Source organism: Dromiciops gliroides, chromosome 3 (genome assembly GCF_019393635.1).
Source record: "Dromiciops gliroides isolate mDroGli1 chromosome 3, mDroGli1.pri, whole genome shotgun sequence".
NCBI lineage: Eukaryota > Metazoa > Chordata > Mammalia > Microbiotheria > Microbiotheriidae > Dromiciops > Dromiciops gliroides.
Window position 1 is genome coordinate 390,840,652 of NC_057863.1, and position 22,819 is coordinate 390,863,470.

Genomic DNA, 22,819 nt, shown 5'->3' on the forward strand with positions numbered 1-22,819 from the left:
GGTACCGACATCCTTTCTGTTTTCCAGGTTTGTAAACTTGGCGTTATCCTTATCTCCCTCATGTCTCATATCCAATCAGTTGCCAAATCTTGCTGTTTCTTCCTCAATGATATCTCTTAAAGCTAACCTTTTTTTTTTTTTTTAAATCTACTCCACATAGATACCATCTTAGTTCAGGCTCCCGTAACTGCTCTTCTAGATTATTACATCAGCTGGCTGCTAATTGGTCTCCCTACCACAAGTCTTTCCCCATTCCAGTCCAGCCTGGACACAGATGCCAGAATGATTTTTCTGAGGTGCAGATCCGATCATGTCACTCTTTTACTTAATTGGTTCCAGTGGTTCCCAGTTTTCTTTAGGCTAACATATAAATTCTTCCATTTAGCTTTTTAAACCCTTCACAACCTGCCCCTAATCTATCTCTCAAGCCTTTCTGGACATGACTTTCCTTCCCATACTCTTAGATCTACCCAGACTGGCTTCTCTGTTCCTTACACAGGACACTCCATCTCCTCCTGTCTTGTCTTTGCATTGGCTATATAGGCCTACAAACACCCATACAGATGTACTCTTTTATGTATATACAATATAATGCCATGCAACATAAAATAATAACATAATTATATACACACATATATCTATATCTACCAATATACATAATATCTACCAACCCTTAAAACATTTGTTCTTTCTTTACCGAGTTCGATACCTGGCTCGTAGTCTCTTTTCACCCCAACCATTGCCCTCATACTATATACCTATTGATACATACATATATATATATATATGTATTGATATGTATAATATACATATTGATACTATCTCAAACACCTTGACTTTCCCAATTCCCATGACCTAGTCTTCCACTCTACTTCAGCTGCACACAGAGATGCTTCTACCCTTGACCTTGCCATTACCCACAGGTGTTTCATACCCATATCCACAAACTCTGAAATTCTTTCATCTGATCACAATCTTTTATTATTCCATATTTCCTTCTGCCTTAGAACCCCTAACCCTATTCCTCTCATCATGGACTCCAATTTTCCCCTTAGTTTCATCATTCCTGTGTGGCTCTTATCCATTCTCTATCTCCACCCCTTGGTAAGCTTGTTTAATTCTACATTCCAGTCCATTGTCCCCTTATTCTATTGTCAAGCATGCTTTACCAAACCCTAGTATTGGATTACTTTGCTGTTTGCAGCCTTTGCTCCTATTCATATGTTGTTGAAGAGAGCTGGAGGAAACAACACATTTATGCTGACTGGGTCTCCTATAAATTTATGTTAAATAATTTCAACTGGGCCCTTACTGCAGCAAGGCAGTATCCCACTAACATGGGGGCTATACCAAATCTTTTCATTCTTCCTCATCCCCCACATTATCTCCTGTCCCCACACTTAGCTGAAATCCTTGCTTCCTACTCCACAGAAGAAATTGTGGCCTCTTATCAAGAGTATCCTTTTCTTCTTCCTTTCCTCACCCTCCTCTTCATCATCTCACATTACTCAGATGGCTTCCTCACTATTTCTTCTTTCACCACTGTTTCACATAAAGACGTGTCCCTGGGGCAGCTAGGTGGTACAGTGGATAGAGCACCAGCCCTGGAGTCAGAAGTACCTGAGTTCAAATCCGGCCTCAGACGCTTGACACTTACTAGCTGTGTGACACTGAGCAAGTCACTTAACCCCAATTGCCTCCAAAAAAAAAAAAAAAAGACGTGTCCCTTCTTGTTAAGTCAAACCATTTAAATGTAACCCTGATCCCACTCCATCCTGTCTTCTTTAGCAGATTGCCTCCTTTATCATCATATCTTTTATTAATCTTCCCCTACCTACTGACTGCTACCCTGCTCCCTACATTCTCTCATCCTTAAAAAAAAGCCTTACTTGATGATGTGACCATCCTCTCTAGCAAATGCATTGTATCTCTCCTTGTTTTGTGGCTGAACCTTAGGTGTCACTACTTCCTCTCCTCTTATTCTCCCTCTGAAGACTCTTCAGTCTGACTTTCAGCTTCATCATTCAATTGAAACTGCTCTCTCCAAAGTTGCCAGTGATTTCCTAAATCCCAAAATGAATATCCTTTTCTCCATTCTCATCCTTCTTAACATCCCTGCAACCTTTGACACTCTCCATCACCCTCTCCTTCTACATACTCTGTCTCTGTCTCTGTCTCTCTCTCGACCTTACTTTCTCCTTATTCTCCTCCTACCTGTCTCCTTCTTAATCCACTTGGCTTTATCTTCCTACTTCCTACCCACTGTCTCAGAAGGTTTTGTCCCCGGCTCTCTTTTCTCTCTATACTACCTCACTTGGCTATCTCATCAACTCCCCTAAGTTCAATGACCATCTCTATGCAGATGATTCCCAAACCTATATAGCCAGTTTTAGTTTCTTTTCTTAGCTCATCTCTCATCTCCACTTCCCTATTCAAAATCTTGAGCAGAATGCCTGCTAGACGTCTACAACTCAAGATGACCAAAACAGAACTCTTTCTTCCCAACCCCTCCCCTTTTTCTAGCTTCCCTGTTACCCTTGAAGGTACATACCAACCTCCTCCAGAAGTAATCGATTGACAACCTTGTCCTCAACTCTTCATTTGCATTTGTCCCACACATACTCAATCTGTTATTAAGTCCTGTTATTTCTACCTTCACAGTATCTCTAATAACTGTCCTCTTCTCAGCACTCACGCAACCACCACCCTTGTACAGCGCCCCCATTCCTTATGCCTAGACTCCTGCCACAGCTTGCTGGTTGGCTTCTTGTCCTCAAGTTTCTGCCCACCCTAGTCTATCCTCCACTCAGCTGTCATTAATATTCCTAAAGTTCAGATCTGCCCATGCCATGCCCCGCCCCCCTTATTCAATAAATGCCACCGGTTCCCTAATACCTCCAGGATCTAATTCTTCTGTTGGGCTTTTAAAGCCCTTTACAACCTGGCTCTTCCCTACCTTTCCAGTCCTCTTTAGCCTTTATCGCCTCCATTCACTGTGATCTAGTGCACCTACCGTTCCTCATGGTTCCTCACACACAACAGTCCATCTTCTCATATCTCCCACACTTCCTACCACTTTGCCAGCTGTCTGTGTTCCAGGCCCAGAATGTCTTTCTTCCTCACTACCTTCCGGCCTTATTTAAGATTCAGTTCAAATTCGTCCCCATCCCTTTCCCTAGGATTGCCTTCCATTTACAATTTAGCTATCTTGTATGCACATAGACATTGTGCATGCCTTTTCCTTCATCAGAAAGTAAGCTGCTTGGGGACCAGGATCTTGTTTTTCTTTTCTTTGTGTTCTTAGTGCTTAGCACAACCTGGCACCATTGTAAGCATTTAATAAATGCTATTGATTAATGATAGGATTTTTACCTCCCCTTTTAGAATTTTCACAGAACCTCCTTTTCAGTAGGTATTGGCTCATTCTTTGTTATTGTATCCCTAGCACCTACTGTACTCAATAAACATTTATTGAGCCCCTACTATGTGCCAGGCATCATGCTAAGCTACGGTAGTATCTGGAATACTTTTGTGGTTTAGCATTTCGGTCAGTTCCAACTCTTTGTGAAGCCAAGAAATGCCTGTTGATTGAATGGATGGAGGCATGAGATAAAATGTCAAATGAGGAATAGCTATTAGTTCAATTTCATTGGTTCACAGAAGTAACAAGAAATAGAGCTAGACAGATAGGGTGAGGCTAGATTGTGAAGGGCTCTAAATGCTCTAGCCTGAGAAATTAATATCTTATCCTATGACCCCATTGAAGGAGACAAATAACATGGAAACTTTGAAACACCTATACCTTAGGAAGATTATTTTGGCAGCTGTATGGAAAATTGCCTATAAAAGTGAATGTTTTGTGGTAGGGAGATTAGGAGGCTATTACAATAATTCAGGTGAAAAGTGGGAAGGGCTCAAACCATGAACTGAAAAAGTATTGTTGAAAAAGTAGAAATTGTGGACTTGGCAACTGATCAGATATGGAGGGAAAAGGAGGAATCAAAGATAATCTGAATTTATAAACGCGTGCAACTGGGAAGTTGGCAGTGTCCTCAACCAAAAGAGAGAAATATGGATGTATGGGTTTGGGGAAGTGGTGATTTGTTGTTGTTTTTTCTTTTCTTTTTTGGTGAGGCAATTGGGGTTAAGTGACTTGCCCAGGGTCACACAGCTAGTAAGTGTCAAGTGTCTGAGGCCAGATTTGAACTCAGGTCCTCCTGAATCCAGGCTTGGTGTTTTATCCACTGCGCCACCTAGCTGCCCCAGCGGTGATTAGTTTAATTTTGTACATTTTAAGTTTAAATGCCAATGATAGATCCATATGGATGGGTGCATAAGCAGGCAATCAGAGAGGCAGGACAAATGTTCATAAGAGAAGCATATACAGAACTGAGATCTGCATAAGGACCGTAATTGAAATGAAAGCTGGCAACTGAGATAAACAAAGGGAGAGAGTGTAGAGAGAGAAGGCTAATGTCAGTGTTAAGGGGTGGGAGGTCCATGAAGAGCTAGCCAAGGAGACTGAAATAGAGTTAGGCAGCAGAGCCAAGAGACAGCAGTGTCATGTAAGCTAATAATGAAAGGGCTATTAGCAGTGTCAGAAGCTGGTTGAAAAAAAGGCTATATATAGGACTGAACAATTAAGAGATTAATGATGAGCTTTGGGAAAGTAGCTTCTGTGGAATGGTGGGGTTGAAACCAGATTGCAAGAACCATACTGCAAACCTTTACAAGGTTATGGTAAAGACCAAATGGAAGAGTGTAGATGAAACTTGCTTTGAAAATATATGATGTGCAATAAAATATCTAATATATCATCTGGTGTATTGTTATATATGTATATTTAACAACCCAATATTTCTATTCCATAATTATTACATGATATAAATACAAACTAGGAATCCCTGTCTCATATTCTCTTAAGATCCCTAAAATTAGCTGGAGCTAACCTATGTGGCTTCATTTTTAAACCCCTTAGTTTTTGCTTTAATAAGCGTCTTTCCTTATCTCTTAAAGTTTCCTGCAGTACCTAGAAGCATTCAGTTTCTGTGGGAGAAACAAGGCAAACCACTTGGAAGTAAAACAAAGAAATCTCAGCCATCTGCATGCATTGGTTTAGTACAATCGGTGGTGCTAAAGTTTTTTCAAATTGCTAATAAGTAACTTTTCTCAAGGATGGTAAAGAAGGTACATTGCAAAAAAGAAAAAGATTTAATCACCGTAAGCAATTATTTTAGACCCTGTAGATGATAACATGCCATTTTATTATTTTCTTTAGGGGTGGACACATAGAAAAGACCTGGGTTCAAGTCTGGCCTCACACACTGTGTGACCCTGGGCAAGTCAATTAACTGTTTGTCTCAGTTTCCTTATAAATGAGCTGGAGATGGAAATGGCAAATCACACAAGTATCCGTGCCAAGAAAACTCCAAATGGGGTCATAAAGAGTCAGACAGGTCTGAAAATACCAAACAAAGCAAAAAAAAAATGTATGCTACAATGGAAAAGATGACTGGATTTGGAGGTGTATTTGGACTTAAGAATTGTTGTTCAGTTGTCTCACATGTCTGACTCTTCATATGGGGTGGGGTTGAGAAGGGGGATAAAAGGGCAATCTCATTTCATCCAATATGTTATGACATGGGCTGGGGTAATAGTGAAGACTATGGCAGTAGAACTCAAGCTCCGGCCTGCCCTACCAAATTAGAAAGGCTTAGTGTATGGGCCTAGCAATGGGCAGTATAGACTATATGTCTAAGACCATTCTAGCTAAGTTCACCATGTTTGATGGCAAGGTGACCAATTAACTCACAAATAAATCTACTAAAGGGTTATTATTTGCATTAGGGAGGGAATATCCATGCTGATGAAATCATATTTTGGTGTATAATCAGCATTATGTAAGAATGTAGCTCCATTGAGAGTTAGGTTGGCACTGACTGGCCTCAAATCGCACAGATTATTATTTAGTGGCAGTCAACCAGAAACTGGGCCTCCAGGAGCCCAGGTTCAGTGCTTGTTCTATCACTCCATTTGCCTTATTCATTGTTTTTACTTTCATAAAGCTAGACACAGAGAAGACTGGCTCATTTTGTGGTTCTGGGTTGTGGTTCTCATACAATGGGTCACAGCCTTTGGAGCTGGAAAGGCCTTTAGAAGTCACATAATTCAATCCTGTTACTTAACAGTCAAGGAAATGAACATTCGAAGAGGTAAAGCTCTTTGGACACAGACCACATGGGTTCATTTTCTAGCTGGCCATGGTTTTAGATTCTTACTCGGAGGAATATAGGCTATAGACAGCTTGACCTGAGATTCAGACGACACAAAGGACTCTCCCTTAGAACGAGTTCATGAATTTCATCTGCCTTTATCCTTTTAAAAGAAAATATGCATAATTACCTCACTCAGCTCTGCAAGCCACATTTTGCATTGCAGGGTCATATGATGCAAAGTTTGAACAACTGGGGCAAAAGACACACGATCACAAGAAATTAAATGTAAGCTTTATTTATTCTAGGGCAAACTCAAAAGGGTTTTTTTTTGTCTTTTTTTTTTTTAGCAAATCCTATCACGTTAATGTTAACAAAAACATCTGTACATTTGCCATGATACACTTAAAAGTGAAACAAATATTAAGATATAAATACAGATATGGATGTAACATGACAAAAGCAAAAAAAAAAGTATGTGTATGTGTCTTTGTGTCTGTGTGTATGTCTGTGTGGGGAACCATGCGTGTGAACACACTGGAAACAAAACCATTCTGGTGGCTGACATTTTTCGTAGCTTTTCCTTTTTATTTCCAAACATTATTGTTAGCAAAGTCCAGCTGTAATTCTACAACGTTCTTTTTGCTGTCCTTTAATATGTAATATTATGCTTGATAAATAAAGGGTACTGGGGAAAGGAAAAGAAGTTTTATATGACAAAGATGCAAGTTTGCATTACTTATACAGGTTATTGAGAAGCTAATAGTAAGCAATAGAAAAGACAGTCTTGTATTGTCATTTATCGTCCAGCCAAGCACACATGGTGTACTTTGAGAAAGCCACATGCCTCAATACTTCTGCACTACATGAGAACTACAGTACTTAAAACCTGGGGGGGAGTACGGATCAAGTGGTTTGCCCATGCCCTAGCTTAGTGGTGATGTCAATAGCACAATGGATAGCAACCCCGAGGTCCCAGAGAGTGAAGGGCTTTTCCAGGGCACTGAAATTCAGAGTTGGTAAGCTGGGAAGGCAAAGTTTCTGTTGAATTCCTTTCCTTTCTTTTTTGTTCTTTCTTTTATTCTTTTTTTAAATTAGCAAGAGCCCCGAAGGACAGGAGAGGCAAGGAAAGGCAGCTACAGTTGCTGAGATTTGGCTGGGGCAGCTGGGCTCTGCTCTCACCTTCAGGATGATGTGATGGGCAGCATGCAGATTTGCTCTCCTTGGTGTATATCAGAGTTTCCAGATCTGTAAGCCAAGAGACTTTGATGTTTGCTGACAACTGATTGTACATTCTCTCTCTCTTTGGTAAGTTAAGAGATTGAAGGTTATGCAAGTGGTGTTCATGGCTAGCCCTTTGAGTACTACAAGGAAATTAGGCAACATTCAAGATACTTCCCAACCTAAATGACAGAGGGATGTGGACTCTTTAGGGGAAAAAGGGAAGGGAGGGAGAGGGGGAAACTTACTATGTACATTATATTTAAATGAATTGATAAATAATCTAACCAGAATGTTTCTTCTATGGTGCCAACACATTTCTACAGCAGAGAATAAAGAATATTTGACTGACTTGTGTAGTGAAAGAAAAATCACATCTAATGAATATCTGTCAACAAACAAAATATTATTTGATCAAGAAAGTAAAGGCCTGGTCCTATATTTTGCCAGCCCCAAATCATGCCAATAACATTCAACCACACTTGTCTGCCATTAGTTTTCTTAGACATCAGATAAAATTTAACTCATTTAAGACAGCCATCATCACTTATTTTCATTCAACATGCTTTAGAGTGGACAGATATTACAGAAGGATAAGAATTGACATTTTTAAAGTTTAAATATGATTGCAAAAAATCTTTCTCAGAAAAATTAGGGTTTTCCCTTGTTGCTCTTTCCTAAAATAAATTAGTATTCCAACCAAATGGCAAGTGTTGATTGTATCAGTGGAATATTTTCCACCACTGAATTCTAACAGGAGCAGCTGTGTATTTCCTACATATTTAAATTACACTTTAAAAGTCCATCCTGTAATGTGAGAACACTTGCTACATAGTTTATGGACATTCCAGTGCATTAATTCTCAGTGCATCCTATATATTTTTACTAAAATATCTAAAATAATTTTAGAATAAGGAAAAAGTTATGTATTTTCTCCCATCTTCTAGTCTATGCTCTGAATTCTAAACTTGTCAGGTAAGCTGTAGAGAGGGCTAACAGGGAGAGCTGTGAAGTTTTATATCCTATAAGATTAATTTATTCGCCATTTACTTGGAGACGAATTTTAGGATTCCCTCTTCTCACTACTGCCTACTATAATGGACATGAAATTTTCTTTGTCAATGAACTTAGATTTTATTTCAACAGATCAACAGAGAATAATTTTTGTTTATAGAATGAGAAATGACTGAGTCATGATCTATTGGGGTTACCCCTATAGTCTCTGATTCTACCTAAAAAGAAAAGTCAAACTCTAAAACTCTTATGAATTGAGAAAATTTTTACCTTGAAACTCCAGGGTAAACTAAACCAAGAATAAAATACCAAATATCAATGGGTCACTAGAGAACAATTATTGTAATTCTTAGAATCTAGACCTCAACTTAAGGTCTCTAGATTTATCCCATGGGTAGTATTAAATTATTTCCCCAAAGATCCCTAGAGTAAGCTCTCTCCTACAATTCTTGCAAGTAGAATTTCACTAAAGGATTTTATGACTTCCTTTTGCCTTTTGTTTTTGGATACTGAACTTTAAAGTAGCTGTCAAGAAGTTTTAAGCCCTGGAACAGATACTACGTAATTAAAGGAAGTGAGCCTCCGCTTGAAGTCAATACCAAAGAGTCATCAGTTTTCAGAATCTATACTAAAAAGCTAGGGCACTTTATATACAGCTCAAAGACTGAAAATGAAAACCTTTGGGGCAATTAGTAGTAACACAGTAAAAGGCTGTTTTTAATTTTAAATGTTTTCTAAGACATAATTCACATTTCGGTAGGCTTCAAACAACAACTTAAATACACACACCACTTTCATTGTTTCCTTTGTGAAAGGCGCAGAATCTAGCCAAGGGTCACACCCATAATGAAACAAAATATTATGAAGAAACTGACACGATCCCCAAACCCCAAATCTGTATCAACTTAACTCAAAACAGATTAATCACTTTAGTTTAAACCAAGAAACTGCCAGAGGGTCTCATTTTTATAACACTGTGACCTGAACCCCTTTTTAAAGATTTCAGCAGGCTGCACAAACATGTTATGGCTGGGTTGTTTTTTTTTTCCTTTTCCTTTTTTTTTTTGTATGAAGACTGCAATACAGGCCTTGCTTCCTTTACATTCAATACCAATAAGATTCTACACAAAAGCTTGAAAGGACCAAAATACTGATTGCAATAAATATCTGTGTGGCCTCCTTGTACTGATTGGGCGTGCCAATGAAGAAAAGGGGAGAAGAAAGGTCTCTCAGAGAGGCACCACTGATTGCTTCTAAGTATACACAAATAGGTCCAGATATTTCCATTAACTGTGCGTCGAAACATCTGAAGATGAACTGCTGTTGCTATTGGTGGTTTGGGCCCTCTTTATATACAAGTTTAATAGCTTCATCTGAAAAGAAAAGAGAAGAATGAATTATCAGAAGAATGTCAGTTTTAAAAATAGGTTACTTTATTAGTGTAAACTTAACATGATTAAAGAAATTAAGACTATGAAGTTGAACCTCAAATAAAATTATAAAATGCATGCGTTTAAATTTTGATTAAAAACAACACATTTCAGGGAAGCTAGGTGGTGCAGTGTATAGAGCACCGGCCCTGGATTCAGGAGGACCTGAGTTCAAATCCAGCCTCAGACATGACACTTCCTAGCTGTTTGACCCTGGGCAAGTCACTTAACCCCCATTGCCCCGTTTAAAAAAGAAAGAAAGAAAGAAAGAAAAGTAAGCACAGTAACTGTCTAGCCTTGTTGTCTCTTTTTTCTCTTCTTGACTCTTTGCAATCTTGGCTTCTGACCTTTCATTCATCCAAAACTGTCCTTTCCAAAGTCCTCATTCTTGATTTCTTTGTAACGCTGGACACTTCTGGATACACCCTCCTTTCTGAGTATTTCTGACACTTTTTTCCTTGGTTTTTCTATTTGGCCACTTTTCAATTCCCTTCCAAGGTTCATCACCCATATCCTGCTCACCAGTTGTGGGAGTAACCCAAATATTCTGCCCAGGGCCTTTGTGTGTTTTTTTCTCTCTTTCTATTCTTCTGGTGATGTCGTCAGCTCCCATAGGTTTAATTAATGCTACACAGATGATCAAGATCTGCATATCTATCCTTTGTCTTTCTTGAGCTCCAGTCCTACAGTCCTACTTCATCAACTATGATTAGACAATTCAAACTAGACATCTGTGGGTATCCAAAACACAACTCATTATCTCCCACTCCCAAGCCACCCCCTTGAATGTTGCTATTTCTATAAAGCACATAATCATTAGCTACCTAGGTTGTCAATATCAGTGTTATCCTGGACTCCTAACTCTTCCTAACTTCCAAATAATTAATCAGTTGCCAAATCTTCTATTTTTTTTTAAATCTCTACATCGCTACTAACATTCAAACCTGTCACCTCTTCATTTACATGACCAGTACCCTAGCTCAGGCCCTCATCGCCTCTTGCTTGGACTATTGCAATAGCCTCCTAACTGGTCACATGACTTCAAGTCTCTTGCCACTTAACTTCATCCTTCACACAGCTGCCAAAGCTATTTTCCTAAATTAGCACAAACCTGACCATATCACTTACCCACTCAATAAATTCCAGTGGCTAATTATTATAATTATTATTTTTGGTGAGGCAATTGGGGTTAAGTGACTTGCTCAGTGTCACACAGCTAGTAATTGTTAAGTGTCTGAGGCTGGACTTGAATTCAGGTCCTCCTGAATCCAGGGTTGGTACTCTGGCCTTGGATTCAGGAGGACTGGAGTTCAAATCTGGCCTCAGACACTTAACACTTACTAGCTGTGTGACCCTGGGCAAGTCACTTAATCCCAATTGCCCCCCCCCCCAAATCCCTCATCTGTTTGCACATTTATTTCCAGCACTCCCTTCTAAATGAAGCCTTTTCCTCCCTACCCCGTTGCTAGTGTCTTCTTTCTAAAAATGACTTTGGATCTGTTTTGTATCCATATAACTTTAAATTTCCTCTCCGTTTTCTGAGTGATAATGATGGACACATCTCTGAAATGATAACTGGCAAAAAGAGTCCACAGCTGTTTTTGCTTAAAAGTTTTTCTTACAAGAAAGGGCTCCATTCTGGGTGTGAGGGTAGGGAAATGACTGATGTAAAAACACAAGTAGTTAATAATTTAAAAAACTGACAAATCAAAATAGAATCCAGGGTTCATCAGAAGTTACTTGTGTTACTACTAGTGCTGGAAGTACAGTAGAGTTTGGGAGTAATAATAATAAAACAAACATCATCTGGAGCTTTACGGTTTGCAAAGGACTTTACATGCATTACCTCATTGTTTTGGTTCCCAAACCACTTAGCTGGATGCCTGTGGGCATGTCATTAAACATGGACCTCAATTTCTGTTTCTCAGTCTAATGGGGATAATTAAACCTACTCCATCTACTCCTTTACAGGGTTGTAGTAAGGGACAAAGGAGATAGCGGTTGTGAAAGTTCCATTTGTATGGAAAAGTATAAAGAATTATACAAATGTATTTTATTAATACTGTAAAAGTTGTCTCCCAGTTCCTTCTTGTTTTGAAGAACAACAAATGAATCCTAACAACAGGTGGGAAAGTTGAGGATGCATGTTATCAGTTGGTACTGGCATGTGGGAAACGGCATGCCACTGAGGAGGACTATAGCTAGAAAAGGAGGTTGGTGGGTCATTCAGCAGGCAGCGAGGTGGTACAGTGGATAGAAGGCCGAATTTGGAATCAGGAAGACATGAGTTCAAATCCTTCCTCAGGTACTTACTTAGCTGTGTGACCCTAGGCAATCACCTAACCTCTGCCTGCCTCAGTTTCCTCATTGGTAAAATGAGGATAACAAGAACACCTATCTCAGGGTTGTTGTGAGGATCAAATGAGATATCATATATAAAGTGATCTGCAAACCTTAAAGTGCTATATAAATGTGATTTATTATTACTGTTAAGAGCAGAAGTAGGAAGAGTAAAGGATGCTACACTTCAAGCGGTATACAGGGATCCCGGGAATTGTCAAAGAAACAGTAGAATGGAGGTCTGGTGGAACTTTTATGGAAAATTTACAGAATTATGCAGGATGATAAGGTATGGAGAGACTGTGATCTCTTTCAGTATAGGAGCTTTCACATTGATAAAAACATGGGTCTGCTAAATTCATGTAAGTATATTTTGGCATTCCAGGGAACGAAAGAACGCTTTCCTCGCCCTAAAAACTGAGCAAAATCGCTGCATCAAATAATTCTGAGGAAAATGTGTTTATTATGCATAGATGTGTAACTGGGACGACTCCTTTGCAAGAAGGAGTGCTGCAGTTATTGATTTCTTCTTTCTGTTCAGGTAAGTCACAGCAGAAACCTGTAGGCATTTGCACTATACATCTAAATTCTTGGTTTTATTTGTGCTTACATCTTTACTTGTTCAAATTTCTTTAATCTATGAAAGTGAGTATCTGAAAGAATATCCAGTGATAACAAAGCACTAGTGTCAAAACCCTAAGGGCATGGCTATCATGTCGGGGCTAGCTTGGCTTCTGGAAAAATCATTACAAGTTTATATGTTTTGTTTTGTTTTTTAAAACCCTCTGGGATTAAAATAAATGAAATCTACCCTAGCCATACTGGTAGGTAACATCATTATGGGTCACCATACTGCCCATGGAGTGCTTGGGTGGCAGCTGGAGTCATTGAAGCGAGCTCTGGACATAGAATAGACAACCTACACAAGCACTGATCCTGCTGGTTCTTAGTTATATCATTGTGGGCAAGTCCCTTCTCTCTGTACCTTTGTTTCCTTATCTGTAAAACAGGGATAACATTACGTGCCTCTCTCTACCTAGCGGGCTGGTTGTGATGATTAAATAAGACTAAATGTAGAGTACTTTATAAACAAAGTTCTTGCCATGTAAATGTGGTACAAAGGATTAAAAAAAAAAAAAAAAGTAGGGTTTGACAAGCTTTCTTTGGATCTAGAACTACAACCCTACACAAAGAGGCCAGAGGAATAAGAAATAAAAGCCAGTATGTTCCCAACATTAGGTTCTGATGCAAAAATGGTAAAACAAAGATTTCACAGAGGCAGTGTGGCCTAGTGGTAAAAGCATGAGCCTTGGAAGCAGGAGAGAATTGGCTTCAAATCCCATCTCTGACACTTGTTAATTATATGACCACAAGGTGAGTCACTCATTCTAGTAGAGCCCAAGTTTACTCATTTGTCAAATGGTAGTAATACTTGTCTACCCATTTCCCAGGATGGCTTCGAGAAAAGTGCTTTATAAACCTCTGGGAACAGTTAGATTACACATGAGTTATCAAGATCACAGCATGGCTGGCTGGCTACTGAGCACTGCTTCTCATGCTATTATATCCAACAATCAAAAACAAAATAAAAAACTAGCACTGAAAGATAAAATAAGAACGAAATTGTGAGATTATTTTACATTATCATCTTGAGATAGATATAAAGATGTTTACATTGCAGATTTTGTCTATTTTATCTTTAGGCAATGTTTTGTTGTTGTTGTTTTTTAAGAAAATACAGCTAAGTTAAAACTTACAAGGTGATAAAGCCTGCCATCAGGTTGGTGTCAAAGATGATTTATGGAATCAGAGAGAGAGATATCTAAACATATTAAGTCTGTAATAATAGACATACCTTGCTCCCTGTGAGCTGTGCAAGGTGAGGCTTCAGTTCTTCTCCGATTACAGAATAAATTGCCACTAAGCAAAACACACTGGCCTTACGAACACTACTTTCCGTGTTGTCATAGCCCTGTGGTACCAGGAACAGAGGGAAAATAAAATTAAAGATGACTTTAAACGAGTCTTTCAAGCTCTTCATGAATGTGCATGTTGATCATCCTATTTTGTATCTGCAGTTAATAGGGAACCTAAGAGGGCTTTCTGAGCAGTTATCAGAGAAAGAGGAAGAAGAGTCACATGGACATGCACAGCCCCAGAACTAGATCCAGGAATTTTCATCTAAAGGCAAGTGAGACTCAGTTGGACTGAGCTTCATATAATGCCTGGGTGGCCAAAGAAGCAAAGGAAATAACACCGAATATAAGATGGAAGCTGAGCACCAGAGTAAGATAAAGGAGACAAAAAAGAGTAAGTAAAATGAGAAACAAAAACAAAAACAAAACCCCAAAGCAGCAGACTGTTTTTTTTTTCTTTTCTCCCAAGGAGAGCAAGTCTCACTTATTAAAATGCTGATTTTTTTTAAAGGTATAGAACAAACCACGCTCCCCCCCCCACTCCCCATTAGTGCTTGTTTCCCTGTTCTGTGTTAACCTCAGAAGCTTTCAGTGGCTCCCCTTCCACATAGACTAAAGCCTGAGATCTATGAAATCAAAGCCCTCCAATAATAATCTGGTTCTAACTTGCCTTTTGAACCTCATTCACCATTACTCCCTTAGGGGAAACTTATGCCCTAGCCAACCTAAAGTATTAGTAGTTTACTTACTTTTCCCTAAATGTGGCCTCTGTTTTCTGGCCCTTGATGCTTAAAAGGTTCTTCAGTCTGTAGCCCTTTCCCTGCCCTACAATGCATCCCACTTATTGAAATTCCACTGATATTTCAAGGGCCAGTTCAACTTTTAGACTTCATTTCCTTACATACAGACTGAGGCACTGAATTAGGTTTCTTCCAGTTTTAAAAGTTCTATGATCAAGTCCATCAAACTTGCTGATCAGCCCTGCTGGCAACATTATCTCCTTCTGAATTTCTTCAACACTTTTTTGGGATCGCTCTTGTGACACTTATGAGATACTGTCCATTCTAATTAGAATTATCTGTATAAATATTTTATTTTCCTCATTTGACTGTAAATTCTTTGAAAGTAAGATCACACTCAGGAAAGGTTCAGACTCAAGTAAATGCAAGGAAAGGTCATGGAATCTCAGTGACACCTTGGGGACTATTGACTATACATTGGTTTTGAAATGCCAACAGCACAAGTAGTACATTGCTGCCTACCACGTAATTCTTCCTCCCTCTGAATAAAGATATACTTGCAAGCAAGATGGCTGAAGAGTCCTATCTGGCCTATGAATCATTAGTTTAGGTCAAACACCAGCCACACCAGCTGTCAACTACAGTAACAGTACATACCCCATGGGTGTTTGAGCCCTACCTGTAGCAAGCCTGGGATGATGTCAGGGAGGAGCTGGTGCAAGGACTCCTTGGAAATCCTCTCGATAACTTTGGTCTGCATCTTAATGGCAGCTAGATTGATGGGGTAGTCTGCAGTCTGGATGATTGGGCAAAGTACTTTGATACACTGCTCAGGGTGTATAGAACTGGCCAATGTTGAAGCAGCTTCCTCTGCAGCTCTCACAACCTGAAATATCCCCCAAGTTCCCAAATTGGAATGATTAACATTTCACAAGAAAAGATGCACCAAACACAAATGTTTACTCATGCAGGTCAAATGCCAGTGATCTAATCTAATGACAGATATCATCAATTTATCTAGTTGTTAATGAATACAGAAAACACAATGTACCATTTCAACCACTGAAAGTTTAAATGACTTCCTCTTGCTCTTGAAGCATTGCTTAATGATGGCTTTTAAGTATGTGTTAGTCGGTGTTGGTGTGTGCACGCACGAACACATTTTAGCATTAGTACAACCTGTGTCTGACAACTGCATGACCCCATTTGGGGTTTTCTTGGCAAAGATACTGGAATGGTTTTCCATTTCCTTCTCCAGCTCATTTTACAATTGAGGAAACTGAGGCAGACAGGGTTAAGTGACTTGCCCAGGGTCACACAGCCAGTAAGTGTCTGAGGCCAGATTTGAACTCAGGAGGATGAGTCTGACACCAGGCCTGGCACTATCCACTGTGCCACCTAGCTGTCCCCTACACTCTGGTAGGGGAAGCATATTCAGAATGAATGAATGAAAAAGCATTTTTTTTTTGGTAGGGCAATGAAGGGTTAAGTGACTTGCCCAGGACCACACAGCTAGTTAGGTGTCAAGTGTCTGAGGCTGGATTTGAACTCAGGTCCTCTTGAATCCAAGGCCAGTGCTTTATCCATTGCGCCACCTATCTGCCCCTGAAAAAGCATTTTTAAAGTGCTTATTATGTATTTTAAGCGCTGGGGATACAAGGAAAAAAAAAAAAAAGACATGGTCCTTGAGTTTCTCAAGAAGCAGTATATTCACTTTTGTGTGGGGGGGGGCAGGGCAATGAGGGTTAAGTGACTTGCCCAGGGTCACAGAGCTAGTAAGTGTCAAGGGACTAAGGTCCAATTTGAACTCAGGTCCTCCTGAATCCAGGGCTGGTGCTTGATCCACTGCGCCACCTAGCTGCCCCCCTACATTCACTTTCTGATTTTGAACCATCAGGAGCTATGGTTGTTGAGGAGGCTCCTTGAGAACAGCTGTCGGGTTGCATCTCCAATCTCCATAGGGGGTTGCTTCCCAAGATAATGAGAGTAGGGTGTGTGTGTGTGTGGGGGGGGTGGCAGGATCCAGACTAGAAGCAAGCCTGGTGGTTTGCAGGGCACTGCCATTACCAGGGCTCTTGAGCTCACTTGCTTCATCAGTGGAAATTCGTTAGCAGCTGATTTTGGTGGTGGCAAGAAAGGTGGGCTACTTCTCCCCTAGAAATTACTCTTCTCAACAATGGCTGTGTGATCCAGGGGGCCAATACTATTCCCAGGGCTCTTGGGTTCAGGGTAATGAAATGTTTCTACTTGGGTCTAAGGTGATAGGGTCCGTGGTGGTTTGACTTCCCTGAATGCCTTGCTGCTTTAGAAAGGTAAGGTCAGTAGTTTTTTTGTTTGATTTTTATTAATATCTTCTGTGTTTTATCACCTATACTTCTCAATATGTCCCTCACTTCTCCTTATAACATTTAAAAAGTAGTTCAATAAAGCCAAATCCAATGTTATATGTAGTATCCACTGCTCTGCAAAGAAGGGAGCAAGGTACATTTTCATATCTCTGGCCAAGATCAGTTGTCATAATTTCATAGCACTTAGTTTCTGTTGTTTTATCCATATATTGGTATGGTCATTATTTTTCTGATTCTATTTATTTGTACTTCACTATGGATCAATCCAACCATCAATCAAGTATTTTGTTAAGAACATACTATTTGCCACTGTACCAGCTGCTAATAAATAATATAAACACAAAAAATGAAACAATTCCTGCTTGCAATGAACTTATACTCCAGCTGGGGTGGGAGCAATAAGCACAGATAAAAATAAAGACATACACAGACAAAATAGTTAAGTAAGATAGTTTAGGAGGGAAGGCACTAGGCATTGGGGTAGGGTGAGTGTCAGAAAAGGCTCACTGCAGAAAATAGTGCTTGAACTGTATCTATGAGGACCATTTGAGGAGGAAGTACAATCCAGGTGTGGGATAGACCTGCAAGGGCACAATGATGGGAGATGACATTTTCAGAGTGAGGAACTAGAGAAAAGGCCACTTTGATTGGATGAATGGCAGCAGGAAGGGGAGTTGTGTCCACTGAGGTAGAAATAAAGGTTGGATGAGGTTGTTTAGGGCTTTAAAATCTGAATTGGAGTTTATATTGGATTCCAGAGTTCAGGTGAGGAATCACACGTTCATATGCATACTTCAGGAAAACTACTTTGGTGGCAGTGGATAGAATGAACTGGAATGGTGCAAGACTTGATAAAGGGAGACTGCTTAGGGAGAAGTTGCAATAATCTAGGTTAACTGTGTGAGTAGAGAGAAGGTATCTTTTTTAGAGTATAGTAATATGCCTCTTTCCACAATCTCTCCAATAGAGTATTCTTGTCTTTGCCAATTTGTTTGGTAGGAGACAAAACCTTGGGGTTGTTTTGATTTGCAATTCTTTTATTATTGTGATCTGGAAGTCTTTTTATATGATGGCTAATAATTTTCAATTCTTTTGGAAATGGCTGTTTCATATCCTCAAACTATTTTATCAACTGAGGAATGACTCTTTGTCTTGTGTATTTGTTAGTTTTTGATATCAGATATATCTGATTAAATATTTTTTCCACATTGACTGAGTTTATTCTTATCTAGTTATATTAATTTTATGCATCCATAACTCTGAAAGGTACCTGATAGGATTTTCTTCTACTTTTTTAAGTAGCATGACTTTGAATATTCAGGTTTGGGATCCATTTTTAGCTTATTATGACAAATAGTTTAAGATGATTGTCTAAAATTTATTTCTGTCAAATAAGCATATGAAGTCTAAACAGCACCTGAATGAACAGGAACTTGAGATTTTGAAGATGAGATGATCTGAGATGAGTAGTCAATTAAATTTTTAGTTAACTGATGAGGGTATAGAGACACCATCATTTGAAAACTGCTAAACAGAATGGTGGAAAGAGAGAGAAACCTAATACTGAGAAGCAGTGAATCAAAAAGAATTTTTAGACAAATTATAAGTATTTCCTACTGTAACTTAATGAGTATTGACTGAGGAATTAGAAGACCTGTGTTCTAGTACAAGGCATGCATTAGGTGTGAAACTTGGGGGAAATAATTTCGTTTTCCTAGGCTTCATTTCCCTTAACTGTAAATTGGGGATAAGAACTGTTCTACGTCTAAGGGAAATTATATACATAGTAAAGGAGCGTTGGACTTGGAATCAGAGGACCTGTTCCAAACACTTATGACCATAATAATTACTTTGGACAGTCATTCAATCTCTTTTGCTTTGATTCTTCCATATATAAAATAAGTGGGTGGGTAGGGGGAGATAAACTTTATGACCCTAAAGTGCCTCCTGGCTCTAAATTATGATCCTATAAATCCTTTCTTCTTGCCAGATAACATTCTCATGCAATTACTGTAAAATGACGCACTGTAATTGCTATAAAAGTAATGTGACATTAACATTATAAATAAAAATAGAGCTGGTATTAACATTGAAATAATGGAATGTGTTGTCTCTAAAAAGTCTGATAACACCATAGACATCCATTTTTTTCTCTTCACAATACTACCAATAATAAAGTGGGATATCCAATGACTGGACTAGTGATCTAAATGAGTAAACATACTTTAAGAAAGTGCGCCATGCATGGTTATTTATGAAAAAAAGAAACTTGACTTACGTGGCACCATATTAATATAACAATGATATGATGAGAGTTCAGATGTAGAGACTTCACCCCTTCCAGCCTTGTTATAAAGGGGGTGATAAAAGTCATTACTTGACAGATGAAGGCAAAGCACAGAATCAGCACAGAAAACTTTTTCTATCCTCATATGGGAAGCTCTTAAAAAGCCCCATGAAGACTAGAAAACCACCAACTTAGATAACTATAGTTTTCATCTTTGATATACCCAGAAACTAGCCCAGTGCTTTGCACATAGCAGATACTTCATAAGTTTGCTGACTTGGATTAAATCAATTAACTAAGGTGAAAGGAAGTATTTTTGTTGTTGCTCAGTTATTTTTCCAGTCATGAGCAAACTCTTCGTGACTCATTTAGGGTTTTCTGACATAAATATTGGAGTGGTTTGCCATTTTCCTTTTCCAGGAGAGGAAATGGAGCAAACAGGGTGAAGTGACTCGCCCAGGGTCTACTGCTAGTAAGTGTCTGACCCTTCTCTACTGTGCCACCTAGGAAGTAAAGCAGAACAGGAAAACAAACAAAAAAACCAAAACCAAAAAACTGGAGTAGTAGTATCAAGAGACTAGAATTTAGTCCTGGTTTGTCCAATAACTAGCTTTATGACATCGGGCAAGTCTCTTTCCTTTTCTAGTCTCAGATTCTTCACTTAATAAAACTAAGAGGTTGGAATAAATTATACCTAAATTATTTTCTAGCTTCAACATTTTATGATTGCACGAAGATTCTGAATATCACCTCAGCCTTCGTCATAAAAAAAAAAAATCAACCAAAAGTAAGCAACCTAATTCACTATAAAACAACAACAAAAAATAATTAAGGGTATTTCTGCCTAAACAGGAAATTTCCTGCATCTAACATGTTTCTTCACTACTAAATCCAAAAGAGCTGTTGCTAGGTGACCCAAGATGCTTACATACTTCATATAAATCAAATACTCAAATGCAGAACTTTAGAGTCCACTCATTTTCTTAACCACTTTTTTCTGTCACAGCATGATAATTCTAACTGGTCACCATTGTAGTCCATCCTTATTCTCCTTGACCCTACATATTCATTCAATTGCTAAGTCTTGTTGATTCTACTCCCACAACATCTTTTGGATCCATTCTATACTGTTATACTAACATGGCCACCACCTTAGTCCAGTCTCTCATTGCTTCTCATCTTGACTACAGCAATAGTTTAATTGTTCTCTCTGCCTTCATCTCTTTCCTTTCCAATCCATTCTCCATACCCTTCGAGTGATAGTCCTAAGGGGGAGTCTGACTGGTCACTCTGCATCTCAGTAGTTTCTTGTGGCTCCCTATTTCCTAGAAGATCACATACAAACTACTCTGGAATTTAAAACTACTGAAATTGATATATCTACATTTCTAGGTTTATATCTCAGCACTTCCCTTTATGTACTTGATGGTCTAGCCAAAATGGCTTTTTTTTCCTTTTCACACACATGTGTGCTATGAGCATTATGACAAGTCAATAAAAATTTATTGCCTAAATTTATTTTCTTTGCCTTCTTAAGACTTCAGACAACGTTCCAAATTTAAAGAACTTTAAAGTTTCTTTTGATTAGAAATAGTACTCTATAGCAGAGGTATCAATCAACCCACAATGTTCTGATGAACCAGATAAATGTAACTGGGGGGCAGCTAGGTGGCGCAGTGGATAGAGCACCAGCCTTGGATTCAGGAGACCTGAGTTCAAATCCAGCCTCAGACACTTGACACTTACTACTGTGTGACCCTGAGGCAAGTCACTTAACCCCAACTGGCCTCACCAAAAAAAAAAAAAAAAGAAAGAAAAAAAAGAAAGAAATGTAAATTGAGACATATTTGACAAGTAAAAATAACAGAATGTAGATAATATTAATATGTGGTTTTCTTTTCTTTCTTTTTTTTTTAACGGGTATGGGGTTAAGTGACTTGCCCAGGGCCACACAGCCAGTAAGTGTCAAGTGTCTGAGGCCGGATTTGAACTCAGGAACTCCTGAATCCAGGGCCGTGCTTTATCCACTGTGCCACCTACCGCCCCAATAGTGTGGTTTTCTAAGTCAACATGCAGCCACAAAAATCTTTATGCATGGTTTAGTGGCTTCCATTTCTATTCAGTTTGACACTACTGTCCTACAACATACTTTCTGACTACTGTACCCTTTTAACTTTACCAGTGTCTACTGCCTGGGTACTTGCTGATGAGTAGGTACCTCATTAAAGGATTACTATTCCTATCATTACAGATCCACCTAAATAATACAAACATTACAGATGCTACACGAACATGTACTGTAAGTATGTGCTATTCCATTGAAAATGCAACATAATGACACTACTCAGAAATACTAATGCAGATTGCTACCTTCAGGAAACTTTTAAGTCACCTCCTTAAGATTTGCTTTAATCAATTAATATGACTGATCAGTCAATATTTACCGACAGTGCACTGTGTGCAAATCACAATAGAAGATAAGGCAGTCTAGTGATACATGTGTTACTGATACTACCCAATAGTAAGGATTCTTGTGTAGTTGGGGCGGGGGGAGGGGAGGTGGATAACGGAAGATTAATTAAAAAAAAACTTATTTGAAAAAAACATGAAAAAGAGATTTTCAGGAGATGACAAAAGTTACACTACTGCCTCATGGAGTTTAAAATCAAGTTAAGGATTCATAAGCCTACGCCATATCTCAATTCCCTCCCTACTACATAGTTTTTATGTTTTCCTTCATCTTCTCTCTCTAACACCAGGGCACCCAGATCCCAGTGTAGTAGGGAATCTGGCAGGACGTGTACCGTGGTTGTGCTCAATGCTTGGATAGGCTAAGCTTGGATAGTGAACTCCACTCTTCCCAAGCACAGGACCAACAGGCTATACTATCTGCCCTGTCACTGCATCCTAAGATTCTGTGGGCATTAATACCTGCCCTGCAAGTCTAGCTCCAGTTCCCCCTCCCCCTCCTTGATGTATCCTGAGATTCTTGGTCCATGCCACATGCTCTAGGACTTTTGGGCCTTTCGAGTCATCTTCTGGCTGAACATTCTCTGTTTTGTTTTTGTTTTTTTAGTGAGGCAATTGGGGTTAAGTGACTTGCCCAGGGTCACACAGTTAGTAAGTGTTAAGTGTCTGAGGCAGGATTTGAACTTAGGTACTCCTGACTCCAGGGCCGGTACTCTATCCACTGCACCACCCAGCTGCCCCCTGAATATTCTTATATATGCTAATTCCTTCAAGTAGAGTATGAGCTACCTGAGAGCAGGGACTATATTTAAAAAGAGCCTTTCTTAAAGGAACATTCCTTT

At 39.1% G+C, this 22,819-nt stretch overlaps 1 protein-coding gene across 1 annotated transcript in view; it reads right to left on the reverse strand.

Annotated features, from left to right (window-relative positions):
- Window positions 1–6,484: 6,484 nt before the first annotated feature.
- Window positions 6,485–22,819, reverse strand: part of CLASP1 (cytoplasmic linker associated protein 1) — a 336,648-nt gene continuing 320,313 nt past the window's right edge. The window contains 3 exon segments of the mRNA XM_043996430.1: window positions 6,485–9,820; window positions 14,073–14,189; window positions 15,553–15,759. Coding sequence (XP_043852365.1) covers window positions 9,734–9,820; window positions 14,073–14,189; window positions 15,553–15,759 — 411 coding nt within the window. The 3' untranslated portion in view covers window positions 6,485–9,733.